Source organism: Manis pentadactyla, chromosome 12 (genome assembly GCF_030020395.1).
Source record: "Manis pentadactyla isolate mManPen7 chromosome 12, mManPen7.hap1, whole genome shotgun sequence".
NCBI lineage: Eukaryota > Metazoa > Chordata > Mammalia > Pholidota > Manidae > Manis > Manis pentadactyla.
The window spans coordinates 106552408-106579631 of record NC_080030.1 but is presented as its reverse complement, the minus strand read 5'-3'; the positions used below and the strand labels follow the sequence as shown (position 1 = coordinate 106579631).

General features: G+C 47.9%; 1 protein-coding gene across 2 annotated transcripts; it reads right to left on the bottom strand.

The window, feature by feature from the left end:
* On the bottom strand, positions 1–21708 carry PRDM1 (PR/SET domain 1). Of its 2 annotated transcripts, XM_036902871.2 has the most exons (7): positions 21479–21708; positions 19665–19913; positions 13234–13353; positions 9643–9895; positions 3756–4858; positions 3256–3384; positions 1–2973 (listed from the first exon to the last, which is right to left on the bottom strand). In XM_036902871.2, exons 1-7 carry the CDS (start codon positions 21518–21520, stop codon positions 2401–2403), a joined length of 2469 nt encoding a protein of 822 aa, XP_036758766.2. In that variant the 5' UTR covers positions 21521–21708; the 3' UTR covers positions 1–2400. The 2 variants fall into 2 exon arrangements, with proteins under 2 accessions (XP_036758766.2, XP_036758769.2); XM_036902874.2 differs by lacking the exons at positions 13234–13353; positions 19665–19913; positions 21479–21708 and adding an exon at positions 10099–13197.
* Between the last annotated feature and the right edge of the window lie 5516 nt (positions 21709–27224).

The following is a 27224-nucleotide window of genomic DNA, read 5'->3' as shown; positions in this document are numbered from 1 at the left end:
TAAAGCATGAACATTTATATTTAATTTACATTTTGACAATTTGCACATAAATAACAATGTAAACCAGTACGTAAACATAAGATAGTTTGTTGTTCTAGCAAAGTGAAAAGCCAGTAACTTTGGTCAGTTTTAACTCTGAGTAGAGGAAAAAAAATAATAAAACCACTGTTGATTGTGGGCTCAACATTCACATGTAAGAGGCCTAAGGGGGAAAACCAGACAGCAAAGAAGATCCAGGTCTCAAGCCATAGTGCAGGGCCTGGTGAAATCCCCACGTGTGCGAAAGCACAGAAAGGCAAAAAGCGAATGGGCATGTGGGAGTAGAGCATCTGGCACCGGTGTCGGGGTGATGCTTTGCTCTACCTACTGGAAGGGCTGTGTGCTCCCCGAACACTGACACCTGAAAGCTGTCAGTTTCCCTGCTGTGTAGAACGGATCAGTAAGGCTCTTAGGGTTCCCTGGATCATTCTCAATGTGTCATTACTCTTCCCTGCAGGTTGCCTCAAAACAAAATGCTGAACATATAAACCAGATTGACTGGTGATACATCAGTTATTTAAGGAGGAGGGAGAGAAAAGTTAGTTGTAGAAGGAGTAGTAACGGGATTCTTATTTTTGTGACTTGAGTGTGGCCCTATAATCATAATGTGGCAAACCAAAAATAAAGCCATCTGACAGGGTCCTTAATAGTAAAAATGATGGATCTCTTTCTCCCTGGTTTCTATGCAGTCCCCACCTTTGCAACAAGGTCTTAGGGTGTCTTACAAGAGCAAGGGGTACCCAAGCTCACCACTGTGCCTATGAGGTCACAAGTGTTAAGCAAAGGCTCAGAAAGGGTTTGATTTTTGTGTTTTTTCCTGCCCTTAGGAAAAGTAGGTTCTTTTACATGGCTTGGCTCACAATTTAAGTGGTTATAAATATATTATATATACACATGGTATAGTGGTATAAATAGATTTATAAATATACATCATTCTTCGTTACACCTTGAATGCTGACATGTAATCTTTGGGCTTAGCAGAGTAAAAAGATAGAGTGGCACACATTCTATCTTTCCCGAGCACATTTCGTCTCTCCTCTCGAGTAGCAAATATTAGGTAAGTCATCATTTCCTGCACGACTGGACGTACTCAATGAGGTAATTGTTGTTGAACAACTTTGCAATGCCCTTTCATCTTCAATTAAATTAACTGTAAAATGTAAAAACACAAATACTGAGGAAAACAGGAGTTGTACAGAAAAAAAGACAATTGATGTGTTGGGGATAGGAATGTTCATTACCTGCTCTTACCCTAAGACAACAAAAATACCCGTTTTCCAGTTTTTTGTTTTTAAAGTGTGGCCTGCGCTTATCTACCTCGAATCCTTCCTGGTAGAGCACCATGTTTGTGCAATTTTGACGTAACAACAACAAAAACCAACAACAAAAACGACACCCAGACTCAAGCCCCCAAACCTCACACATACCAACCCCCCCATGCCTTGGGAAGGTCTTACGGTGGCTTCAAACATGGCATCATGTCTTCTTCACATTTTCAGATACTACGTGGGATCGCAAGAGTCATGCAGCCACTCTGTCACATGAGTGGGGGTGCGGAGACCCTGCTTTTTGGAGAAGGAGCCACGTTGGCAAAGCCTTCTTGTCACACCTTTGTGGTAAATCTGTGGCGAGGGGGAGAAATTCTGATCTACAGACACATACAAGATTCCTTTTCTTGTTTTTTCTACCTAGGTTATCACGGGGTAATTCCACACAAACCCCCAGGCTATATATGATGCCGTTCAAATGATATGACCCTATGAATTAACACATCAACTGTTGGAACTTTGGCAAGACCGAAGCCTCATGTTCAAACCATTATTATAGAGGGAGGTCAACCGAAGTCATGTATATGCTGACTACATCTTGGGTACTTAAAGAGATGTGCTGAAATTATCTACAAAGAACGGCCACAAGATAAAAATATAACATTTATATTCAAATTACAAGGAATTTTTCCAGTCATTGTAAACTTTTTTAATTATTGCTTTTTGAATGCTAAATTGTATAATAAATTATGAAGGATTATCATTGAAAAAATAATTATGGCTAGGCAAGTCTTAGCAATGGGAAGGCTATGCAAACATATCCACAAATACTCAAAATACATAGGGTCAAATATATAGATGGTGTAAATAAGTATATATATATATATATTTTGTCTTTGCCTCATTTATGCCCTGAGATTTCAGTAACTTTGGAGTTCCTTCTTCAATTCCAAAGCGGTGGGGGGAAGCCATCTGCAGTCAGGTAGGGCTTTGCAGAGCTGGGATTCTGTACGAGCCATTCACTACAGGCACCCTGACTTGACAAGTCGTAAGTTAAGAAACAAAACAAAACACTTCTTGCTTTCTGAAAATCTTAAGGATCCATTGATTCTACTGTTTCCTGTTTGACCTTTACAGGTCCCAGAGGTAGTGGGTTGCTGGGAGCCACCTTCATGAGCGGCGCGTCCGACGGCTCATAAAGGCCGCACCCCGAGAAGAGGCCATTCCCCATGTTTCTTTGCAAAGACACCTTCAGGCCAGTTTCTTCTCTCTCTTTTCTGACCACAGCCAGAATTTCTTTCTCCACCACAGAGGTCACGTCGATGTTGTCCTCCACGTCCTCCAGCCGGTCGGCATTGTCACTGAGGTCAAACTTCTCGATCTCCTCATTGATGCGGGTCAGGTCGTCCACGGGCAGCCCGGGGGCTGGGGCCGCGGGACAGTGGCCCTTCAGGTGGACCTTGAGGCTGCACAGGTGTATGTAGCTCTTGTGGCAGTGGGCGCACTTGTGGGGCCGCTCCCGCGTGTGCAGGCGCTTGTGGAGTTTCAGGTGCACGAACTGGGTGAACTTGGCGGGGCACACCTTGCACTGGTAGGGCTTCTCCCCCGAGTGCAGCCGCAGGTGCGTCTTCAGGTTGCTCGTGCTGCTGAACCGCTTGTGGCAAACCTGCCGTGGGGGGCAGAGGGCAGAGAAAGCAGACGGGGAGACGAGAGGGTTAGGAAGAGCCGCCAAAGGCAGGGGCACGCACAGGAGCCGACACCCAGCAGCCTGGGAGGCCAGACGCCTCCAGTGGGGCACGGAGCAAAGCGGCCGTGTCTGCCCACTGCCGCCCACCCCCGGAAGCTGGCTGCTTCACCACCTCAGCTCGCCAGCAGGCACGGGGGGCAGGGTGCTCGCGCTGGCTCACACCCTTCGACGTTTCCTACCGAAGTCACGAGTCCCACCCACCTGGCACTCGTGCGGCTTCTCTCCCGTGTGTACCAGGTAGTGTTTCTGCAGGTGGGCGAGCTGAGTAAAGCCCTTGTTGCACGTCTGACACTTGAAAGGCCGCTCTCCACTGTGCACTCGGAGGTGGACCTGGGAGGAAGCCACACGCGTTAGTGGAAGACCGAACGTTCCCGCTCAGGCTCAGGCGTCGAGGACGCAGACGGCTTACGGGGAGCTTCAAGATGAAGCCCTAAACAGAATAAGGCCCGGGGTTCCCAGACTGCTGTGTGTTTGAACTAAAGGAACAAAAGTCACAGGCCAGCAGGGACCTTAAACTCATCTTCTGGCCCAAACCCCACGTTTTTATCATTCAGAAGATGGCCGAGGGCCGTCGCTTTGCCCAAAGCCACCCAGCCGGAAGGGGCTAAAGCGAAGCAGCCCCCGCTGACTGTCCCCGCCAGGCTCGCGCTGCCCACGTGCCCTGAGCGACCCGGGGGAAGCGGGCCGAACGCCAGGCCTACCTTCAGGTTGGAGAGCTGGCCGAACGTCTTGGCGCAGACGTTGCATTCATACTTAATCTTGCCGTTCTGCTTCTTCAGCGGGTAGGGGAGCGTCTTGTAGCCGGTCATGTTTCTTTTGTTTTTAATGAGATTTATGGCTTCGTCGCCACCGGGGGCGGCCATGGCCGCCGAGGTAGCTTTGGGCTGCACCACGTGCTCTGCCGTGGCGGCCGTGCCCGCCGTCGGGGAGCCGCTGGTGGGGCTGCAGGCCTTGTCCTTCAGGCTGGCGGCCGCGCCGGGGAGGGAAAAGGCGCTGTGCGGCGCGGGCACCAGCACGTCCCTGGGGTGCTCGGGCTGCAGCAGCCTGCGGGCCCCGTCGGATGGCAGTGAGCTGGGCAGGGACGCCGGGGCGAGCACGGGGTGCGGCAGGCCGCCGCTGCCCAGGAGGCCGCCGTACACGGGGTACAGACGCGGGAAGAGGCCCAGGTTGCCGACGCCGTTCACGCCGCCCACGCCCAGGCCGCCGCAGTTGACGCCATAGGGGGGCAGCAGGAGCCTGGGGTAGTGCGCCCCGTAGGGGGGGACGAAGGCCGGCGGCAGGGGCGCGCCCGGGGGGAAGCCGGGGTAGGCACCCAGGCCCTCGGCTCCGTAGGGTGCACCCAGGCCGGCGCAGGCATCGCGCGGGGCCTGGGGGCCGGGGCCTGGGGGCGAGCCGGCCGTCCCCGGGCTGCTGCGGGGGCTGAAGCCCTGCAGGCTGCGCGCCGGGCTGCTCCGCGCCGAGGGGCTGGGCGTGGCGGAGGACGGCACGGGCGAGCGCGGCCGGTAGGGGGGCCTCTCCACCCCGTAGGCCAGGGGGGCTGTCAGGAAGTCGTCGGGCAGCGGGCGGAGCGGGTACACCACCCGCGGGTAGAAGGGCATGTCGGGGCTCCCGTTTCTCCCGAAGGGGTCCGTGTCCTTTCCCGGGGCGAAGGGGGACATGTCCGAACGGTAGAAGTCCTTCCCTTTGGAGGGGCTGGGGTCCCGCCGCAGGATCTCCTTCACGCTGTGCTCTCTCCTTGGGGCGCCCCTGGGGCCGAGGCCGGGTCCCTCTGCGCCCTGCCGCCTCGGCTGGTTCTGCGTTTTTGCTGAAAGGAAGAAGAAAGGCCGGTCACTCAGAAGGTGAAGGAAGAAGCCAGGTGGAGTTGCCAGTCGCTCTGGCCTTGACAGAACCTGGGCACCAGCTGGCCCCGGTGGGGGGCCCCGGCTCCTGCACGCCCCCCGTTCTCACCGGCTCACTTCCTCCTCAGCAGAACGGGGACGGGGGCAGCACCCACCGGGCGCGGGGCGCAGTGGGGATTATCTGTTTCCACCCGTAAAAACTTGAAAAGTGCTGTTTATGCTAGAACCGGAGGGCTCCCATTAAAATGGGGTGGAAAAATACTGGGGTGGGGGTGTCAGAGGCTAAAGTCATTCTGATGCTCACAGTGTATGTAAAGGAAGTCAGCACACACCCCGCGAATAAGATGTGAAAGATTGAGACTCATTTCAAGTAAAAAGCAGTCATCAATTTTTGCCCTGATTCTTGGTTTACTCTGGCTGTGATAACGCCCCGATCAAACTGCCTGTGCCAAGAAGTAGATGAGCAACGTGCATGCCACCCATGCCCCTCGATTTGCTGACAGCACAGCACAAGATCTTCACCAGGGCTTTGTCTGGTCTAACCAGGCTCGCGGCCATGCTGTCCCCTGGAATCACAAGGCGTGCCGGTCGCCTCTGCCAAACCACAACACACACTTCCCGACCAGTTCAATTACTTAGCACACCAAAGAGGGGCAGGCTGAGATGAAAGCATTTGTCCCCAAAGAGGGCACATTATTATTACTCGGTAAATATACTGTTTAGGAACAGCAGCAATGAGGACACGTCCAGATTGCCCTGGCCATTGCCAGCCCCGCCTCTCCAAACCCCCAGAACAGACCATGCCTTCAGGAGAACACCAGTGACCGCAGGGAAAATCTCCCTGCTTGGCCTTCCCTGGAGTCAGAAGTACAACAGGCCGCTTGGTGGGCCTCTGGTTCTGGGAGAGCGGGCAGTCTACGCCGCCTCAACATTGCCCCAGGCGCAGGAGGGGCCCCACGGCATCAGCCTCGGGGTCTGTGAGCAGCAGGCCAGCTCTCGGCTTCGCCTCAGGAGAGGCCAGGTTGGGGTGATGAGGAGAAGCCTCTGTAAAAGTTATCATTCGTCATCTTTAAAAAATGCCCGTTTGATTTAACTGGGAAAGAACTGCAGGCTTGGTATCTGATAGGTGTAGAAATGAACTCTGTGGAACTCCAGATTCTGAACTCCTCAAATCCATTCTCTAGGCTGACAGGCTTGAGGGATTTGATTCCAGGCTCAGAGCCCCTCGGAGCATGTTATCTCCTGCTGGCCGTTATCAGTTACTCCCGGGTGAGCCGGCAGCCCCAGAATAAACACAAGCCGAGACACTATCAGGCTAGATGCTGATGGGGGCAGTGATGGAAAGCTTGTTGAGGGAGAGGGATTTCTGCAGCCACTAAACCAAAATAAATACCCCGTTATCAGGCCAGTATCAGCCTTTCAGTAGGCCCAGCAGGCAGGAAGTTCAAATTGTCACTTTTGTTTTTTAAAGCTGAAATGGTAAAGGAAGAGAGGCAACTAAGTCGGAAAACTGATAGGTCAACCATCTCACAGCCAGAGGAAGGAATTTTATGGAGGCAAAAAAGGATGACTGGGAGGAATCTACATAGGCCCATGTTAAAAAAAAGAAAACACCCTCTGGTAAAGTGAAAATACAGAAACTTCACTGTCATGACCTTCATGTGGCAAATTACATGCAAGTGCCGTAATTCCATAATTTTTCCAGGAGTTTCAGTACTCCTTGGGTCCTAAAATCCACCAAATTCAAGCCATAAGCAACAAGCTCCTGTCCATTGGTAGCACTGCCCCTCATGTCTGGTCTGGCATTCCTACCGAGCACCTCAAAATTCGATGATCGCACTTCAAGCAAAGCTAATGATCGGGCCAACAAATAAGGTTGGAATTTATTATTTTCTATGCAAAACAGTTAGCACACTGCCCCGCACAGTACATCCACAGTAAACGTTTGCTCTCTCTTATGCCCTCGTAAAAATCAGCTCGTATCTTCTTCCAAAAACAATATCCAGAGGGAGACATTAGCTCCCCTAAGATGTTCTGAGGAGGAAATCATGGAGCCGGTATGGAGGTACGTGAAAAAAACCATCCCTCGGCAGCTGAGTAATCAGGGGAGCGGGCGTCATTTCTGACTCTCCCACTCAGCAGCTTGAGTTAACATGAAAAAGAAAAAATCAAGATCTGTTTTTGGTCTTAAATCTTAAAGGGCTGTAGGCGGAAGGAGTCATTTCAAGAGTGAACTCCCTCTGAAGGCTCTGAGTGGCTTAATTATGCCGACTCACATTTTCGATCTATAATAAGAATGCCCAAGACTACAAGAACCTAGAAGTTCTGCAGTAGGCAAAACACAGTCTGTTTTCAACTGAAACTGAGAAAGTGGATTAACATTCAGAAATCTATAATTTGGTCAACTGTTTTCTAGATGGGTTATTTAGATAGATAGAAAAAATACCAAAAAAAAAAAAAAAAAACGTTGGGAGGGGTAAGAGTTAACTTTAATAGTTTCTACTCCTTTTATTCTGTTTTTTAAAAAATGCCAATTGGTGATTGCTGGTTGCTCATTTTTCCTCAGCTCAGGCTGCGTGAACTTGTCCTTCAAACTGTCCCCACTGAAGCGTCACCGCCATTTAAAGCCCTCACGGAGATTTGGGTCCAGACCTCTGTTGTGCTTACAGCGTGGAAACCCAGGCCAAGTCGCTTGAAGACACAATCTACCGATTAGGCCTGATGAAATAGTGGGAATTTTCCCCATCAGAGCCCCAGTCATCAGTCGCCACACCCACCCAGGACAACTGGTTTCCAGACTGGCAGCCGGAGTGGTGGCTTGCTGGGCCTGGGCCTTGCTAACTCTCTCATTCCTCACCTGAGATGTGAAACCACCACTTAGACAACATTCTGAATAAATACAAAGGGGTATTTGAGGGACAGGGGTCATTTCACAGTATACAGGAAAAAGTTGCTTCTGAACACAAAGAATAAGCACTCGAATCTTAAAATACTGTGCAAAGCCTTTTGCTGGGAAATAAAAATGCAAGGCCTTGAGAACTTCTGAGGGTGAGGGGACATATGTGAAAAAGCTTTTTCATGGTTAGTGCAGAGTCACTGGGTGGGTCACTTCAAATGGAGTTACTGTTTTAAAAAAAAAAAAATCAAGGTCTTTCTCTGAATGCCTGAGATTAAGCACAAGGCGTGCAGGGGGACCCTCCAGTGGAGTGACCTGGTGTGCGGGGAGCTCGGAAAGAAGCAGCCCATGGTCCCATGAGCTGTGCTGCTGGGAAGCAAGTTGCTTTTTACCACCCAGCCCCGGGCCTCGCCTGGCACCATGGATGCTCAAGTGGCTGAATGGCTCCTGGCAGAGGCCCTTGGGGGCCGTGAGGAGAGAGGAGGGGAGAGAACCGACCCCTTTGGCAGACCTGATCATACCCACCCCACTCGTCGGAAGCCAGTTTATTTCCAAACATTCCCACACCTCTTCCTGCAGCTCAAGGGTGCACAGCGTGAGCACGCACGCCATGAACATAAATTTAAAAGGTGATCCTGTGGGGGAGCTTTAATAGCCCCAGCTTTTCAGAAAACTTCCAATGCAGTCTTGAGATCACAGGGAGGGTGACGTGAAGTGGACAGCGTGCAATGAGCACCAGATACCTGTGTGGTTGGCACAAACCTGACCAGTACAGAGAACTGGTTTGTTCATTGGTCCTAAGCTTAAGCCAAAATGCTGGTTTATGTTAAAAGTAACATTTATTCTGAACATTTCAAAGGTGAAAATGTGAATTAAAGCAATTGAGCCTTCAGATAAATGGCATAGCTTATCAATGACTCTGGCGGGATGGGGTAAAGGGCATCTGGGGTTTCTCAGTTCTACTCTTGCTACTTTAAGTTTGAAATGATATCAAAACAAAAAATGAGCAAAAATGTCAGCATTTAGATGCCTAAAGTTTTAAACAAAAAGGAGCTAATTTTAAAAAACTGCCTTAAAACTTAGCGGTCTAACCAAAACACACAACCATGGTCCCAACAGTTTGGAATTTCATAGTGATTCTTAAATTGCTTGCAGAGACCACTTGAGAAAGACTAGCACAAGCAGCCCTTTGCAGAGGTCATGACACCAACTTCGACCTCACGAAAAGGTAACAACTTACAAATCTAAGAAGCTGAGAACTGGTTAAGATAAAGTAATAGGTGGCTATTATAATACTGATCAGGAAATCTGATAATCAGGTTTTTACCGTAAGGAAGCTCAGCTATCAAATCTTTATATAAAGCTTTATCCATTTTGAATGGTATTTGAAAAATGATAGCTGCTAAGTTTTTCTAGAAACACTCTTACAGGTTCCACATCAGATCATAACTTGCTAACCAAACTGAGTCTCCACAGTACTGCAGTGTACAATTTCAAGCACCAACAAATTACCACACACGAGGGCCATACGTTGCACACTTGGCATGTCAGGACCAAACCCTGTCAGACTCCCACCTGCCCCCTTTTGGACAGATAGAACTGGACTTGTATTTCTTCCTGTAACTTTCTGCATTGCACACTCTAAGTAGCTCTTAAAATTTTTTAAATGATCAAGTTTCATCGTAGGGAAGAGGGACTAAAATCAAATTTTTTCCCCCTTTTCTTAGTCCCCAGTTCAAGCCACCTATCTGGCCTACAGATGAAGCCACTTAACTAAACAATGTGCTGTTAGTTCACAGGGGCAGGTCTGCCGTTACTGGCCTTTAAAATTTTTTTGTTCTGTAATCCACTTACTGAGATTCATCATTGTCAGCTCTCCGGGATAAGGGTAGTGCAGCCTTTCTGCAAAGTCCCGACAATACCACACCAGCAGCTCCTGGTCGGCAGGGATGGGCTTAATGGTGTAGAAGTAGATGTTCATCCCGGTCTGACACGCAGCCAGGTTCTGCTCCCGAGCACAGTGCGCCGGATTCACATAGCGCATCCAGTTACTTTTCTCCTCATTAAAGCCATCGATGAAGTGGTGAAGTTCCCCTCTGGAATAAATCTGTCCAAAAGAGAAGACAGGCTGTAAAAGAAAAGTCAGCCCAGACTGGATGGAAAGCTCTTAAGAATAAACCCAGCCAGCAGCACCTGCGATTTTTGGTCCCCTAGTGCCTGGATAGGGAAAGAATGGAGTCAGTGCGGCCGAGTGGCCCTGAATCAGCAGGAGGAAGGGCGGAGACAGGTAAGGGGAGCCTTATCAGTTACCTTTTCCATTTCGGTTTTATGGCCTTTTCGTGTTTGGAGGAAAAAACAACAGAAGAATGAAACACAAAACTACATTTACGGAGCTGCCCCAGATGGGTGCAAGCGGCACTGCCGCGCTTGGCTCGGCCATGAACGGCGCACAGGCAACACTACCAGCTTCAGGTAGGTTCTGCGGACTTCTAGTGCTTTGAGTCACTGGGTAGAAGACCAAGCCGACTGCGTACGTCAGACTGAGTCTCAGCTTTTTCTACGGCCTCTGTACTTGCCTGTTTCCTACACCCCCGCCCAAGGCTTAAACTATGCAAACATCCTCCACCCCCAAGCCTCCGAGTCCAGAAGTAACACTTGTTCATATGAATACTTGGAACTGTGCCTTTTTGTGGAAACACTGGGTGGGGCAAAGGTGAACTTCACCTGCCATAACAAAGTGAACACCGGGATGGAAGCCAGAATCTGACAGCCTACTTGAGACGTCAGGAGAAGTCACTTTTCCTCTCGATAGACGTGTTTGGCCCTGTGCTTTGCTTACAAGCCCGAGGAGGGGACAGGGAGCCCTCTTATCTGTGGGGAGGTCGGCTGAAACACTCACCTCACTGAGCCATAGGCGTGTGTTTTTGGAAAAAGAACAGGAAGAAACTATGTCGTTCTTTAAAAGCAAAGCATACCGAAGAACCCCAAGTTCGCCCTCCAGTAATGCTGCTTCTGGTTAACACATGCATTCAGACCACTCAGTAAAAAGGCAGAGGTAAGGGCAGGAAAAATTAAAATACACATTTTTACTGAAACGCCTTACCCTTCCTTCCACAGAAGGTTTCTCCCTCTCCTCCTTCTTAAGATGTCCCCCCTTTTCTTCAGACGTAAGAAATGTCCTCACACACGTACAATCAATACCTGGTTTCCTGCAACCTGTAGTCTCCAAGTAGCAGGACCCTGCTCGCAGCAGCAATGGCCCTCTAACCGGACAGCAGGTTCTTGCTTTGTTCTTAATCACATACTACGTTAGCCTATAAATCGTTTCTGCATTTTGCTCAGTCGTTATCAGAAACAAAAAGGAACTCTGTCCCTTTAACACGGGCAGTAAACACCAGAATCACTTTCTTTTAAGAGTAACTTCCTGTAAATTGTGAAGGGGGAAATACATGTGGCTTCATCAAAGCAGCTTGTGAGAGCTTTTGCGGTGTGTTTTGTTAAGAGAAAATGGAACAAGGCTGGGTGAATTCTGCTATCAAGAGGGGTTTTCAAGTTTGTTTACTCTGATGTGCAAACTTCCAGGAACATGGGGTTCCATTGCTGGGCGGAAACTGCTTTCTAAAGCTAAGGCGTGTTGATTCCAGTCAGCCTTCCACGGACTACAATTTACTGTATCCCATTTAAGCACAGAAACGTCGATGCTGTGAAGTCACATACACACACAGAAACGCAGAATAATGCATATGCCAAATGAACACTGCCCCCTATCACCTCACTACATCTCTGTATATTAGCAGGAAGATTAAAATCGTGCTGACTCATAGTACAGTTACAAGAAATGTCACTGGTTTCTCAACTTGAACATCCCTACTTTCCTTTACTGTGTAATTGACATGAAACTTTTTCTTTCCTCACAACAGATGTTCCTACTCGTGCCAGCAAAATCAGGATGCTTTTAACAACATGTGGGAAGTTATCTCCCACAATATCCTTTGCATGTGAAAGGCACATTCAAATAAATCCTCCTGAGGAAAGCATTTCAGTTACTTTAGAAGGAATCTTTAATGAACCAGAGAACTGGAGCAGAGAGGGGGTTTCTTAGGTTTTTCTTGCCTTTTTTTCCAAAATGACTGTGCATTAATGAGACTTACACTGGACTGTCTTAATTAAGACCTTTGACTCAAAAGAACCACATACCTCTGTGGCTCACTTCTGAGACGACTTTATTGGCAATAAAGGCAAAAATGTACTCACTTACATTTTTGCCCATTATAAGTCATGTAGTAAATATATTTTAAGCATGAGTAATTATTAAATAAAAACTGTGGGCACGTAATTCTGTGTATAATTCTTTTGCTCAGAAAATAGTAAAATAAATTTCTAAAAATGCAAAACTTCTTGGATAAAGAAAGATCTTGTTTCTTAGTGACAGCTTCTTAGTGATTTCCCAGATATAAGTCTTTTATAAAGCTATACCTGTCCAAAAGATAGAAGCATTCTAGGTAAATACTGGCCCAAGTAAGTATAATCCAACTTTTGTTGTTACCATGCAGCTCTTTCTTTCAACAACTGAAATAATAGTTTCCCACTAGTAGCATTTTATGCAAGGGTATAGAAAAAAGAGACTTTTTCATTTAGTAGGCATATCTTTGTTTTCTAATTGAGGAAACTGAATAACCCAGAAGAGCTGTAGGAAGATAGACAGCAGTCTGATATTTTTCTCTGTCCACTCCTAATTCAACATCTTTTACTCAAAAATTCCATCTAATTAGCTCACCTTTGAGGGCCTTTCTAACCCTGATATTCTAAAGGAAATTGTTTTGGCCAGACTTTTCGACTGGATGTTCTAGAAAAGTTTATCATCTCACAGAACTGTAAGCATTTTCCTTATGCTATGGGAGTATCTACATATTGTCTAATCCAATAGTTTTAAGGTATCAATACATTTAAACAGGACAAGTCCTGTGGTCTGTCTCCATCCCCCTAGTGCCATCTTCCACCTTCCTTCATCCATTTCTTTTCAAGACAATTCATTTACAATTACTCTTCCATTCAATTAAAGTTAACTCAGCAAGAAATCAAGAAGGGGTGAAATCTAAGGCTTGGTGACTCATTACTACTTCCTTGCAGAGAAATGCAAATGACCTTCCCCCTGAAGCAGGCAGCAAACTGTTTCCTTTTATCACAAAGCTCTCATGAGTTGCAAAAATGAAGATTCACGCATAGTCCGTATCCGTATCTCCATCCCTAACCACCTCGGCTGGGTTTCCAGGGCCAAACACCTAGCCAGTGTCATCCCGTTTGTCTAGAGCTCCGCGTGAACCTGGGGACCCTGAGCAGCTGCAGTGAGTCCCAGGACAGCCTGAGGAAGGAAGTGACCCGGCAATTCTAGCTCCGTTTTTTCCCTTAATACTTAACGAGTCTGGAAGAATTTTCCCTGCTTACCCGCCAAAAGTATTTCCTGTTGGCGTTCTTGGGAACCGTATCGTTGGTGTAGACTTCACCTATCAGAGGTCCAAACCGGGTTCCCTTTGGTATGTATTCTTTACTCACCACTCCAACTACCTAAAGGGGGTAAACATATGAAACAATTAATTCAACTGTAAAGTATGAAGCAATCTTCTTATTTCGGTTGAGTTGTCAAGCAGTGACAGAGAACGGACACTATCCGTACCTCCGTGATGACAAAGGAGCCTTACCTTGGGGAAGACCATATTTAAAATCCCAGATTAAGAGCAAACAATCAAGCATTACACAGTCTAGAGGATTATTCTGTGGTCACTGAGGGTCCTCTATTTGTATTACTTTTTATTACAGTGTGGGTAACTACCGCTTCAAAATGACAATCACGTATTGCAGAATTAGACGGTCAAGATTAGACCATTTCAACCTGCTCCTTTAGTTTCCTATTTCTCCTTCTACCTCAAACACTAAACACAGTGTGCTTGAGGGGGAATAAAATAGTTTTAACCTCAGAAACCAAAACAATGCTCTTTGGTTTTTCCACAAAGGCTTAAGGAACCAGAAACAAAACACATTATATTTTTTTCATTCCAGATGGGTTTTGTTTTTATTTTTTTCCTTTATAGCCTGTAAGTTCTCTTTAATAGAAGAAAGATCTCTCAAGTAACTTTGTTCTTCTCTAGCATTTTCTACTCAATAGTGGTCAAAAGTCCTCCTTTGAAACAGAATTTATACCGAGGAGGGCTGTGGGTTCTGAGATCTGAGGAAGTGACCTTCTCAGACTGGCTGCATCACACATTTGACTTTGTGGGGCCTTGCTAAAGAAACATGTTAACTTTGCCAGTTCCTTCTTGATCGTAAATTTCTTTAAGGGGGTAGAAAAAAAATTCACAAACTCGGAGTCAGGAAGCAATTCATCACAGAAGAACTCTGTAAGGAGCTCCTTGACAACATTGGGCTCACTTTCCCATTTTTATTTTCTTCCTATCCAGAACCACCTACTAATTACCTTACTGAAATGAAATGGACCAAGAGGGGAGGTAAGAAATACTGTTTATTTCCAGTTTTTATTATCCCCGGTGGCTCCTGGGTAATTCTGTCCCTGAAATGGTAGGCCCAGTGAATGAATTGATAAATGTTCACAGCTGAATGTAAGATTTTGGCTATGATACACACTGATACCTCATTAAATCTCATCATGAATTTAAACCTCTGTTTAAATGGCTATGGAACAAGCACTCTTATGTAGTTGTGACAGGCCAGTCTTTCTCATTTGTTATCAGCTAACGATTTTTTGGGGGATAATTTAGTATTCAATATACAAGCCAATGGAGCGTAAGACAGACTGCAAAGACAGAAAAAAAAAAAAAAAGAAAATTTCCTACACCTAACACAAGTTGAAACAAGGTCGGTGAGTTTGAGTGTTATTTTTGGTCCTTTAAGAATTTCTGGCAGGGAGCTGAAAAAAGCAGATGTTCACTTCATTCTCCTCCTCTGCCTTCATTTACATCTATCTGCCCTTTTCAGTAACAGGCCGTCAGGATTGCATTTGCTGAAGACAGGAGGATCCCAGACAGACTTAAGACAGAAGTTATGTACTAAACCTCATGTAGACTTGTTTATTCATAGGCTCATTGTTTGTGATACATTAGTGAACCTCATTAATTTGAAAAATTCATGGAATTGACTTCTGTGACACGCCAATCTTTGGGCATTCATATTTGAGTGATTATTCCATAATAGGGAAATGACAAACAGGAAAAACAAATAATCTCATTTGCTGGTGAGCCAATAATTAGCAGTTCATATTTTCAACATCCCCACTTTAAAGCAGTCATGTTAAGAAAGGTACTCAACTGGTTCATCAACTTGGTTTTAAATTATAGTCTCCTGCAGACACTGACCTAGGACTCGGAGCTTAGTTACCAACAAGCAGCATTACACTGAGGTCAGGGTTTTTCTTCTGAATTACTATTGTTTTAACCAAGGGGCCTTTGGGTTTTTTCAGCTATCAATTGTACACGAAGAAAACACACAACATTTTCTTACGGGAAAAAGAAATACAGGAACTAGAATTTTGTTCCTATAAAGGAATTTGCAGAAGACATAAACCTCCCAGCACCTATTTGAGGGCAGGCAAGTCACTGGGGCAGTCTCCGAAGTAGCTCTTGTCACTACAACCTTACAAATGCAATTCTGCCAGCAAGACGGGAGAACAACTACAAAGAGAAGGATCTGTAGTGGAAGGGAGGTATGACAGTCCTCAAACCCTGAACAAATCAGAGCCTCCATATTAGCTTACCTTTACAAATGAGACCTAATCATAAGATTTTAAGTTCCTATGATACACAGAGCTACTGGGGACCTAAAAACCCACACATATAGATAAACACAAAATCAGAGAATTTTGAGGCTGGAAGGAATGATGTAGCTTATATACCACCTACAACCACTTCCAATCCAGCATTCTAATACACAGCAAGCACCTTCATCTCAATCCATGTCTAAGACATTATTCAAAGAGGACATAAGAACTACAACCCTAAGATCACAGCGCTTGGCGAGGTAACTGTGGGAGTGGGGATGGGAGTGCCAAGATTGTTTTTAACGGGGAGTGGAAGTCCACACTATAGTTCTCCTTCTGGCCCTGGAAGAATCCAGATGTGAATCTTAGCCAACAACATTCTACCCTTGGAGCAAGCCCATGATACAGAGGAACCTGGGGTGTGCCTTGAATTTCACAGAGCTCAGAAGACTAATTAAGAATGTGTTCACCTAGTTCAGGAAGCAAACTTCCCTGGAACTGACCAGGGTCCTAAAGAATTACAATGGCGACTGTGTGCTTTCCGCACAGGCCACAGGCCTCAGCACCTCGCCCCTCTCGGGCCCAGGAGCTCCTTCTCTGCCTGGCACTGTGCGTGGCACCAGCCCCTCTGTCCCCTGGGCAGAGCTACCTGTCGGCGGCCTGTTACACAGCGCACCCAGACATCCGAGCCTTCCAGACAAAAAAACAAAACAAAAAAAAACCAGGGCTTCTTTTCCATTTTACAAAATGAAAATTTCACAACCTAAAATGGGTGGAGTGGGGTCTGAATGAACGATGGTAACAAGGGAGGATTTTTTTTTAAGAAAATTTCTCCTTTAGGGAATAGTCAAACACACACACACACAACTATGGGTTTTAAGCAGAAACATCCAGGTCTAAATGGGGTACAGGCAGCCTCACCCACATTATTCAGATTTTAACTACTAGCTATTTCTTCCCCTCGCCAGATCCCCTCACTATAATGACTCAGCCAATTAAATGTCTGCTTTGAACGTAAGGATATTTGTACAGAGATGACTAGGATTCTGTAGTGGACCAAGTCTGTGGCCTATAATTCACCCCACTTTTTTAAAAAAGGGAGATGTTTTAAAATGGAAGGTTTTCCTCCTTAGTTATCTTTGTATTAAAGGGAACCCGGTAATGCCTCGGTACATAGTTAACTGAATAAAATACAGTATGAGAAAAAAGGGAATTGCATGTTACGGCAAGATACTTTTTATAGATGACTTGAGGTAACAATTGATTTCATTCAAAATGGACACTGAGTGAGCCCCGCTCACCCCCCTCACATTTATCAGCACACTTTTCGACTTTTCGAGGTCACTTTCAGAGCCACGGTGCCTCTTGAGTGCAAGAAACCTCAGTACAACCTACTGCTTCTAAAACACACGTGTTCAAATTGGTCTTTCTGTACTCAAGTATTCACAGATTATTTCAGGAGGACAAGGGGAAAATCCCCCTAAAAGAATAACCCATCAGTTGAAAAAGTTTTAAAAGTTTTGAATAGTACATCTATATTTGGTTTGAGTTCTGGAAATAGGAAGTAAGAACAGGCTCATTAAAGGTACAGAATGATTATACACCAAATCTAAAAATGAGGGTCCAGGTCAGAAATATGGTTTGTATGTTTTGTTTTAGAACTAACAACAACAAAAAAAGGTGCTGACACATAGCACAAATTCATAATGAAAAATGATCCTGCTAAAAAAAATTCCCCAGTATGTCAGCAGAACAGTACATAATGTAACATCTTCTGCTACTTAAATGAAAACATTTAAAGAAGGGCAAGATAAGTCAGTCAGATAAAAACTACATGTAGAAGGGCTTTTTTCTCCTTTCCACACTCATGAGACTGCAAGGACCAACTGAATAATGATAATGTAAACATTTCCCCAGTCCTGAGGCTTTCTGTCCTAGAATTGGTCCGCAGCTCCCGGAGCAGAGCGCAGTGGCTCCATTACACAGGCCTCTTTCACCACCTTCAGGAGCTGTCCTTTCCCAAAGTGCAAAGAGGAAGGAGGAAGAGATGGAGAAACAGGTACAGCTTCCAGAGTCAGGGGAAGACAGTATCACACTAACGCTGCTTTCCGACTGCCTGTCTGATTAGGGACTGAAGATACACTATTCTCTGCAAGCATTTCAGCTGAACACACTGTGGGAAAACAGAGAGGACCCCAGTCACTTACTAGGTTAGTTTTGAAAGACCCTCTTTAGGAATACAGGCACTGTATGTTTTCTGGGTGCTGAACATAGTGTAATAGGGAGTTACATGTTCAGAGAAAACAAACAAGTTTAATAAAGGATCAGCCTGAAATAGGCTAAGGTGATTAATAAAACCACAGTGACACCAAGAGGAACCCGTGCCGCATAGTCAAGAAGCCCCGGCTGGGGTGGTCAGAACTCGGTCCCAGCCCTGGCTCTGCCTTCAACTGTAACACTTGGGTAAGTGACTCTTTTCTGAGCCTTGGACTAATGATCTAAGGCCATTCCTTCCTTTAGTTATAATTTTAAGTGGAATGATGGGAATTGAAACACTTCATCTAAGAGCTGAATCTATGAACCTGATAAAAACATCACAGAATTAAAAGGCAAAGGGGACCCACAGAATGCAGGTCTTCGTTTCAGTCCCAATGGGCTGGACAGGACAGCAAAGCACAAACGAGCCCTGAGAACAGACCAGTATTTGGACAAAGCTGATACAGGAAAGATCACACAGCACTTTCTAAAGCCAGGGGCGAACCTTAAATACCCAAACAAATCCCACACTGAGTTCATGGGCCACATATTAAGAGACCTTCTATTGAGAAGAATGTCATTTTCAAAAGAGGTGTAATTAAGGCTGACCTCTGGGGTTAAATTTTTGATGATGTTCACGTACAACTACAATTTAAATTTTGTTTTTTGTAAAACCGGCCACCACCCTCCCAGCAGCGGGTGGGGAGAAAAGACTGTGCTTTCATGAAACTCAAAGCAGAGTCACTGTTTAATTTTAGACATCTGTGTCTCCCCCTTACCAAACACACCAAACTCAAGACACACAAACAGGAAAAAGACAAATTATCTCCAAGCAGGCTCCCAACTCCTCCAAATGCTGCTCCCCGGGAAGAAAGAGAGTGATCTGACATGGCCGTGCTGAGCAGTCCCAGGACTGAATTATGAATTCTCACAGTAGGATCCCCCTGTCACGACTTGCTGATAGAGCTGACAGTGACCGGTGGGGATGGTTGTGCTGGGAAGTCTGTTGAGGGGCCCATTAGTTCAACTCAGCCCAGCAGATGACTAGGAAGAGCAACTGCAGTAGCTGAATTCTCAAAACAAAAAGTGGTCCTGCAAGTTATTTTCCAGCTAAGTAAGCATCACACCTCGCTATAATCGTTATATAAAAGGGTAAACACAATTCCTTTGCTCATGCCAAGTTTGGGTGTTCAGCCCCTTTGAAACAACAAAGAGTGTACCCACTTCAGAGGCCAACCAGGAATCGGCTGCCAGCTTCGCCAGAGCAAAGGGACTGCTGCAGACCAACAGCGGTTAGCTCTGCAGTCATCTGGTCAGAGGACACTTCTACGTGACCCTCTTCTGGTTGTATACGGTCACTTCAGTTCATAAACACATCAAGGTTTTGAGAATAATTTTAGAAACCCAGCTAATAAACATGGCTCGTTAAAAAGAATAAAGCCAAGGACGAAAGGCCCAAGAAAACACGAAAAACTTCTTTTCTAGAAGAAAAAAGTTTTCTCCCTCAAAAGCTATTGCACAACTCGGGGGACCTGGACCACGAGACCCGAGTGGCCTGTGGCTTTCTTGACGATTTCGCCCACCCCTGCTGGAATCCGGCCTTCCCCCCAAGACCCGTCAACTTGCCCAAAGGTTGAACTGTTTACTAAGTAGTATGGAACAGTTGAGGGCCGGAGGAAATGAGAAGGGACTGGCTTCGGAAAAGATAAAGCAAGGAAAGAAGTGAATCAAGCGACTAATTAAACACTGGTACTCACAGATTGTCACAGACACATACACAAGGCCTGAAGGGCAAGGTCTGGAGATTTGGCATCAGGTGCCAATCTTCTTCAGCCAGAAGCCGGAGGCTTACCTCTTTGCTGTTGGCGGCGTACTTGAAAAGCAGATTCCGGGGTAAGGATGCCTCTGCCTGAACCGGAGTCCCTCCGTCCACACCCGAATCCCAGGGGTGGTCGTTCACAATGTACGTACACTTCTCTTCAAACTCAGCCTCTGTCCACAGAGTCATATCCGCGTCCTCCATGTCCATTTTCATGGTGCCCTGGGTCCCCTCTGCCAGCTCCGGAGACCTCGCAGCGCCGGGGCTACACTTCGGGGCCGCCTGGAAGAGAAGGGAAAGGCCTTTCACCCCCTTTGTCCCGCGGCTCCCTCCGGGAGGCTGTGACTAACACCGTCGTCCGGGGACTTCAAGAGCAGATGCGGGGTGCCGGGCACAGCTGAGTAAGAGCCAAAAAGCCGTTTAAAACAAGACTGCCTGGAAGAAGCAAGGTTTTAAAATGCTACTCTGAGTTACAAAAAAAAAAAAGTGTGGCACCCTCACTGGGGAAAAGAAAGAAAAAGAAAACATTAAGAGCCCCCCTCCGAGCAGTCCCTCTGGCTTCACCTCTCACGGCAGAAAAAATGGGGGCGCCCGGTCCCTGTCCCAGACCGCCTGGGGTCATGGCCGCCAGACCCTCGGCGCTGTGGAAAAGCTGCCTCAGAAAGTGTCACAAACAAGGGGAGGAAGAGGAAGGAGGTCTGTCTGCCTCTGAATGAAGCTAAAAATGGAAAGCGCGTGTGGTGCAGGAGCGGAACCGGCCGGCCTTTTCCAAATGGGGAAGACCGAACTTTCCCACCAGCTCCCAACTCCAAACAACTTTCAAAACAACCCCCGCCCCCCACCCGGCCGCGCTTTCATCCTCGCCCCGGAGGCCGCGAGGGGCTGCGCCCCGCCAGCATCCCTGGGCTGCAGCTTTTGCAGAAACCGCCCGGAGCGCAGGACGGGAGGGGGAAAGTGGGCGAAGGGGGCGCCCTCCCCGCAGTTTCCTCTGACTTGCGGCGCATCGCACGCCAAATTGGAAATGCACAGACAGAACGGACAACCGTCGGGCGGAATTCCCTGCAGAGAATTCCTTTAGGGGCTCAGGGCTACAAATAGCACTTTCCAGTTAAATCTGAAAGTGCACGAATTCCCAGAAGTCACTGATGCGCTCCGGATTACTGTAACCGAAGTTCTACCGCATACCGACGGCGCCGCGGGCCGAGCCTTGCCTCCGCTCGCAAGTGGGTCAGGGTGTTCCCGAAATGCTCCCTCACGCTTAGGAAACGCGCCTCCCCGAGAGGGGGCACCAGGTGCAGCTTCCGCGACGCTCGCACGGGGCCGTGCCGGGGGGCGAGTGGGGCGGCGGGCGGCGAGCCCACGCAGGCCGGGCCCTCCTCGGGGCGCGGGCGCAGGGCCGCGGACGTCCTTCCAGGCGCCGTTCGCATTCCTGCACTTTCCCCGGTGCGATGCTCTTTCGGGGTTTCGGCGCCCAGCGTATTTTCTTTCCTCCGCCACGATGGGAGTAGACTCGCAAATTTTTACTCACTGTCCACATGCACGTTCCGGATGCCGGAAAAACGTTCAAATATAGCAAAAATTTAAAAAATCACGCCGACCCGGAACAGTCACACTCTGTGCGACGAGGGGTGGGCAGGAGCCACGGCTGAAATTTCAATGAACTGACAATTGTGCCCAGACCCGAAAGAGTTAATGATTCATACGGGAAAAACCTTCTAAATGTTTGACAGTTCCGAGCGCTCCACAGCAGAGGCAGTTCTGGTTTCTGCTGCGACTACGTTAGCCAAAAAATAGAAAAGAAAAAGAAATATCAATTTCGGAATTAGCAACGCGATGCGGTTCCTTACCCAGGTCGTCCCCAAGCGCCTTTCCAAGCAGACGTCCCACATCGGCGGCGAGCGCGGCTCACGTCCTCGCCGGGCGCATCCCTGGCGGCCCCGCGGGGCTGGCGGCGCTGCTCGCTGCGTGCGGCCGGGCGCCGCGTCCCGCCTGGCGGCCGACAGGTGCCGCGCGCTGCTCAGCCTCCCCGCGACGCCGCCGGCCGAGTGTCCCCGCGGCCCCGCGGGCGCGCTCACCCCGCCCGCGCCCGGCCCGCCGCGGCGCCCATTCGCCGGCTCCCTCCCCCGGCGGGGGCGTGGCCACACCTGGACGCGCCGGACGCGCCGCCCGACCCGGGCTCCCCCCGCCCGCCGGAGCTTCCTCCCCGCGCCCGTGAATTTCAACATTGCTTTGGAATCTCCTGGCCCCACCTCCTCGTTCGCGCGAGCCGCCCCTGCCCCGCGGGGACGGAGACCCGACGACCACCCGGAGGCTCTGGTCCGGGGCCCCAGGGCGCGCACGGCGCAGACCCGAGGCACTGGGAACAAGCGAGTGGGATTAACTGGCGCTTAATTCATGGAACGTGGTCGTGGGGTCCTCCGGCCCTTACCCACCACGTGCACGTCCCCCACCGACACTGATAAGCTCCCGTTTCTCCTGCTGACTTAACTTCATTCAGATCTGGCAGGAGCAACTCCCCTCCTTCCACTGGTTAGTAAGTGGGGGAATAGAGAAAAGTTTTAGTCCCTCAGATTAAAATTTCTTCGCCTTTTTTTCTCCTCCCCAAACCCACAGCCAGACATCTGAGGAGAGTTGAGCCAAGCACAGGACGCTAATGGTTTCACAGCTAAAGGGAATGTTGTCCTGATCTCTGCGAGTGGAAAGCAGAGGCGGTCATCGGTGGGACTCGCTGAGCCCCGACCGGCTTTTCCTCCGGGCCCACTCCGTCCTCTGTGGAAGGAAGGACATCCTGTGATGATGGCATACAATGTCCTGTTTGTTTATTATTAAGAGCGTGGACCTTACTTTCCTGCTGCTCATTACAAAACAAACCAGATGCTTTACTTCCTTCAATGGTCTGCGCCTTCAGCAAGGAATCCTCTCATTCAGAGAGACAATGACGCCAAGGGTCCATTTATAGCAAGCATCCCATCACAATTACTGTTTAGGTCGCTGAAAACACAAGTCTCCCACTTTTCCTGCTTGCCTCATATAGGTGGTTGTTTTTAAGATCATCTCTCTTTCAACTTCAGGCTGTGATGTCTTTTTTTTCTAACATTTTAAACACACGTGTGCACACACCCCCACGCCCCAACACACACACCCCCGCGTTGCACACACCCAGTCCCAACCTAATGATACCAACCTTAGTCATACAATGAAGTGGACATTTGAATATTTGTTTACAGGAAGAGACAAAAGCAAAACAAAAGCCCAGCTCAATCATTAAAACGTGCCTGCTTATCTCTGACATTTCTTTTCTCTCTTTTAGGAAACTTCTCTGGAATTTGTTTTGGGGGGCGAGGCAAAAGATTATCTGGCAGGAAATGGTTTTTGTGTCTAGAGTTGTTCCACAGTCTGTAGTAATTAAATTCCCTCTAGGGGACATAAGTAACACACTCCACGTTCCCGCCTGCTGGCCTGTCATTGCACGCTCTGCCAGAGGGGACGCTAGCACCAAGAGGAAACAGGACTTTCCGTCGGCAGCTGTGCTGGGGGTATAAAACTGAACGAACAATTCCTAAGAGTTCTCAGAAAGCTCCAAGATGATAATTAAGAGAAACCCAGCCTACACGAGAGGGTTTATTAACTGACGCTGAGTCAGCGCCATAATGGACAGGAAAACAATGTAGTCATCCTCAAGGCTGGCCTGCTGCTCAGGCAGTCTCGCCTGCAGATGTTTAAGAGCATCTCACTTCCCTTTTCGAACCCGGCTCTGTTCTTAGGCCACACACACCATGCAAGGGCTGGTGAGTCAACCACGACCGAGTAAGGGATAGGCGAAAAGCTGGATTTTGGAGGTGGGAAGAGGCTGTTTTAAGCCAAATATTTACTCTCAAGAATGGAAGATGCCAGTGAATAGACTCACTGTTAATTAATATCAGCCTGCACTCACCTTCAGAGGTGGTGAGATGGGTTTGAGTCTAGGGAGTTTGCAAACTTCAAATACCAGTATGGGGCTTATCTGGGCCACCCTAAAATTAGTTCCAGGTGCTCAGCTGAGCTGGCGAAGGCCACGAATGGAACTTTAAGGCAAGTAAATTTTGAGACACAGAGTGTGTTGGCCAGTAAAATCCTTCAAATGTTTGCTTCTTGTCTAAACTACAAAAAACACCAAACCATGCAATTATAGCAGTCAAGGGCAGGCAATGGCGTGATTTAAAATTAAACATGCAAAAAAGGAAGAAGAGCCCCGTAAGAGAAGGCATGTTTATAATTAGGTATTGTCCAGGAAAAAAATGCTAAGGGGGGACACAAGGGGATAACCTTCTGAACTTTACGCACCCCTTCTAGAAGGTCCCAAAGCAGGGAGATGCTGGCGTTGGTCTGGCTGTGCAGAGACAGCTACCCAAGGCTGCCACTGTCTGGTATCTTAAGTCTCAAAATGCTCCTTTCTAAGTAGTAACTTGGTGCATTATTATCAATGTATTATTTCCCTCCTTTTTAGAACACCAATAATAATAATAATAATAATAATAATAATAATAATAATAATAATAAAAGAGAGAAAGCAATCTCAGTTGCCTTTATGAATCAACATTTCTGAGGCAGAGTTCTCTCCTTAAGTGTTCACAGTGGCAGCAAACCAGGAAGGATCCCAACAGCTCAGCTCCCAGAAACCCCCACCTACTCACTCCCTTTGATGGAACCACAGCGGTTGCTGGGCTCCTAGGCCTGACCTAGACCTTGGGAGGGGGCAGCTGGGAATTGCAGCACAGGCATGGGGAGAAGACTGTGGTAGGATGAAGGCAGATTGAGTGCCAAATCTGGAGACCTGACTCCATTTGGGGAAAAAGAAATTATTTTTTCCTAAAGAAAGTAAAAAAATGGGATGAAATGTGCCTAAGATGAAACATATTTTCATTTTCTAATTCAACTCCTGCCATTACCCAAACAAGGTCAATGACAGACTAACCACATCAAGAGAACACCCCCCCCACCCTCTCCTCCCCACTCCCCACCCACCCGCCCTCCCTCACCCCCCACACCCATTTCCCACTTCCTGCAAGTCAGGCATCTTCATGCTGGTAAACATTTGGGGACCAACTGCAAGCCTGAGCTCTACAAGAGGGGCACCGAGGCTTTGAAGCCCTCCCACGTGTCTCTAAGCCAGGCTGAGAGCTAGAGGGACACTTGGTTTTTAAACTTTAACAGTCTTTCCAACTCCACTCCCTGGGCTTGGCTTTCTGGCTGCCTTCCCTTTTTAAAGCTGGACAAGGAGAGCGAGTGTGTGTGTGTGTGAGTAAGTGAGAATGTATGCATGACACATGCTATGCTACATGCAGTGTGTGTCACCGGTACGATACGTATGATATGTGCATGGTATGTTTCAGGGATGTGTTGCATCAATTTAAAAATAGCACCAGCCTTCCTTCTGGCGACACCACCATTCAGCACTTTGGATAAACATCTCCAGGGCCTAAACCTCGGGGTGGTGATCCTAGGGCCTGTGGAGGTTCTGAATGGAGGTCAGTGTTTTGACTTCCTAAATGAGGGAAACAAAGATGAAGGAAACTGAAGCCCCGAAGTTGGGCTCCCTCCACTCCTGAGGAATAACAATCGGGTAAGTGCCACTGGGAGGAACTGATAAATAAGGCCCACACAGGGTCCAAGGTCTCAGTATTTACAGAACCACCAGCGCATCATCGCACCGAAGTGTCTTTTTAGCACTCCCTTCAGACAAGTGTTCTTATCGCATCATTTGTATATTTTTAAATTAGTCACTGAGTTTGATATCCACCCACTTAACACCAGCAATTCGAATCAATCCCATATGATATGTGGGGAAACAGGTAGGTTTTCAGTATTTGTTTTTCTTCCTAATTAGGTTTTTATTTTTTATTCTAGTGAATATTCAGACGAGAGAGGGATTTAAACTTCTGAAAAGGCTGTAGGGAAAGACTTGGGAAGGAAGATCATTTCTGAACCCAGAAAACATTTCCTAATTTTACATTAAATATAACTAAGCTAACAGAAGGCAAAAATATGGCTCCATAAGGGAGAAAGGGAGCAGCTGGGAGGTGTACGTTCTGAAACTCAGCGTACGCTTACTTCTCTCCATCCAGGGAGAGGCAGGAGCGGCCTCCACATGGAGGCAGGAAGACCAAGGGGCAGATGGTTGCTTGTCACCTTCAGTGGGTGCAGAAGCCACACTGAAAGGCGTGGACCCAGCTGGAAATTAAAAAAAAGGTTGTAGATAGGAGTTTTTTACTAGAGTTAGATGAAAGAGGGGACACGACTTAAAAACAAAAGATGAGCTGGAACAGCGGCGGGAAGAGCCGCTGGGAGGCTGGTAGAGGCAGTACGGCCGGAGCTGCGCTCAGAGACCAGGACAGAGAGCCCCCCGGTCAGGTCTGCCGCAGTGTGCGTCCCCGAACCACAGACTATTAAGCAAAGGACCAAGGAAGAATGACTTAATAAAAATGGGGCTGATGAATTCATTCTGTCTAAGGAAAGATTCAAGGTTGTATTTTTTGGGGGGGCGAGTCATGTTATTTAATGAGAAAGACAATGAAACAGTAAGACAGGGTGATCTGCTAGGAAATGACTCTCAGGTGAAGTATGCAGAAGGGTTAATATTGCAGCTGGGAGGTGCAGGACAAGGACCGAAACCATGTGAAGTCTAGAATAGTCCAGGAAGTGGGAACAGCAAGTGCAAAGTCCCGGGGGCAGGAGAGAGTCACAGGAACCAAAAGCAGTAAGGCCGGAACAGGGTGAACAAGGCTGAGGTGCCCACCTTTCCCTCACTGGGTTCTAAGCACCACAGAGACCTCACCCCTTGTAGAGGCTTGATTCGTATGTTCCAGGATGAGTCAGGGGAGAGGAGAGAGAATTAAGATTAAAGGCTAAGAGGGAAACCGTGAACTGCCCACGGAAGGCGGGAAGAGGAGACAAGAAAAGGGAGGCCAGGCCCTTCACGTTTGTTTGAAGACAGAACGACGCTGCCCGCTCTCTGGTTCTGCTCCAAGGGGCATCTGAGCCGAGGAGCAGAGATGCAGCCAACAGCTCGTCTTCTCGCTGAGGACACTGAGGGCCAGAGGTCAGGAAGCAGAAGGCTCATCTCTCCAGGCCCTCGTTTTGATGCTTGCCTCTTACGTGTAACGGTGAACCCGGCAGCTGCCAGCCCGCAGACCTGCCCCTGCTCAGGCGGAGGGCAAAACCAGAGTGTGGCTGTCCAGATACCCAGCCGGGAGGCCCGGGTGCCCCCCACCGAGTCCTTGCTTACTGTCAGCACCTACTGGGCCTAAGGCACAGGCGGGCTCCGAATGGAGGGGGAGGGCGGTATTTAAATGGTGAACTGGTGGAGATGTGAGCCAAATTAAACCAACCCATTTGGGGCCTGGGTTTGGGAGGATGATGCCGGGTCCCTTAAACACCCCCTTCTCTCCCTGAGGAGTTGACAGGTGATCGAGGAAAGAGAAGGCCAAACAATGACAAACCTCATTTAACAGACACCTTATCTTTTGAAAAACTCTCTAATGTTGACTAAGAATAAGCCAGGAAACCTTTTATAACAGGAAGATAGTGGGGAGATTCTGAAGCCACCAGCCATGG

Excerpts from the sequence above, each read along its gene's own strand:
- PRDM1 (XM_036902871.2), bottom strand. The coding sequence starts at position 21,520 with ATGTGGGACGTCTGCTTGGAAAGGCGCTTGGGGACGACCTGG. Across the intron at positions 4,859-9,642 it reads GCTGACAATGATGAATCTCA|CAAAAACGCAGAACCAGCCG; the intron begins GTAAGTGGATTA and ends TCTTCCTTTCAG. Across the intron at positions 2,974-3,255 it reads AGAAGCCGCACGAGTGCCAG|GTTTGCCACAAGCGGTTCAG; the intron begins GTGGGTGGGACT and ends CCCCCACGGCAG.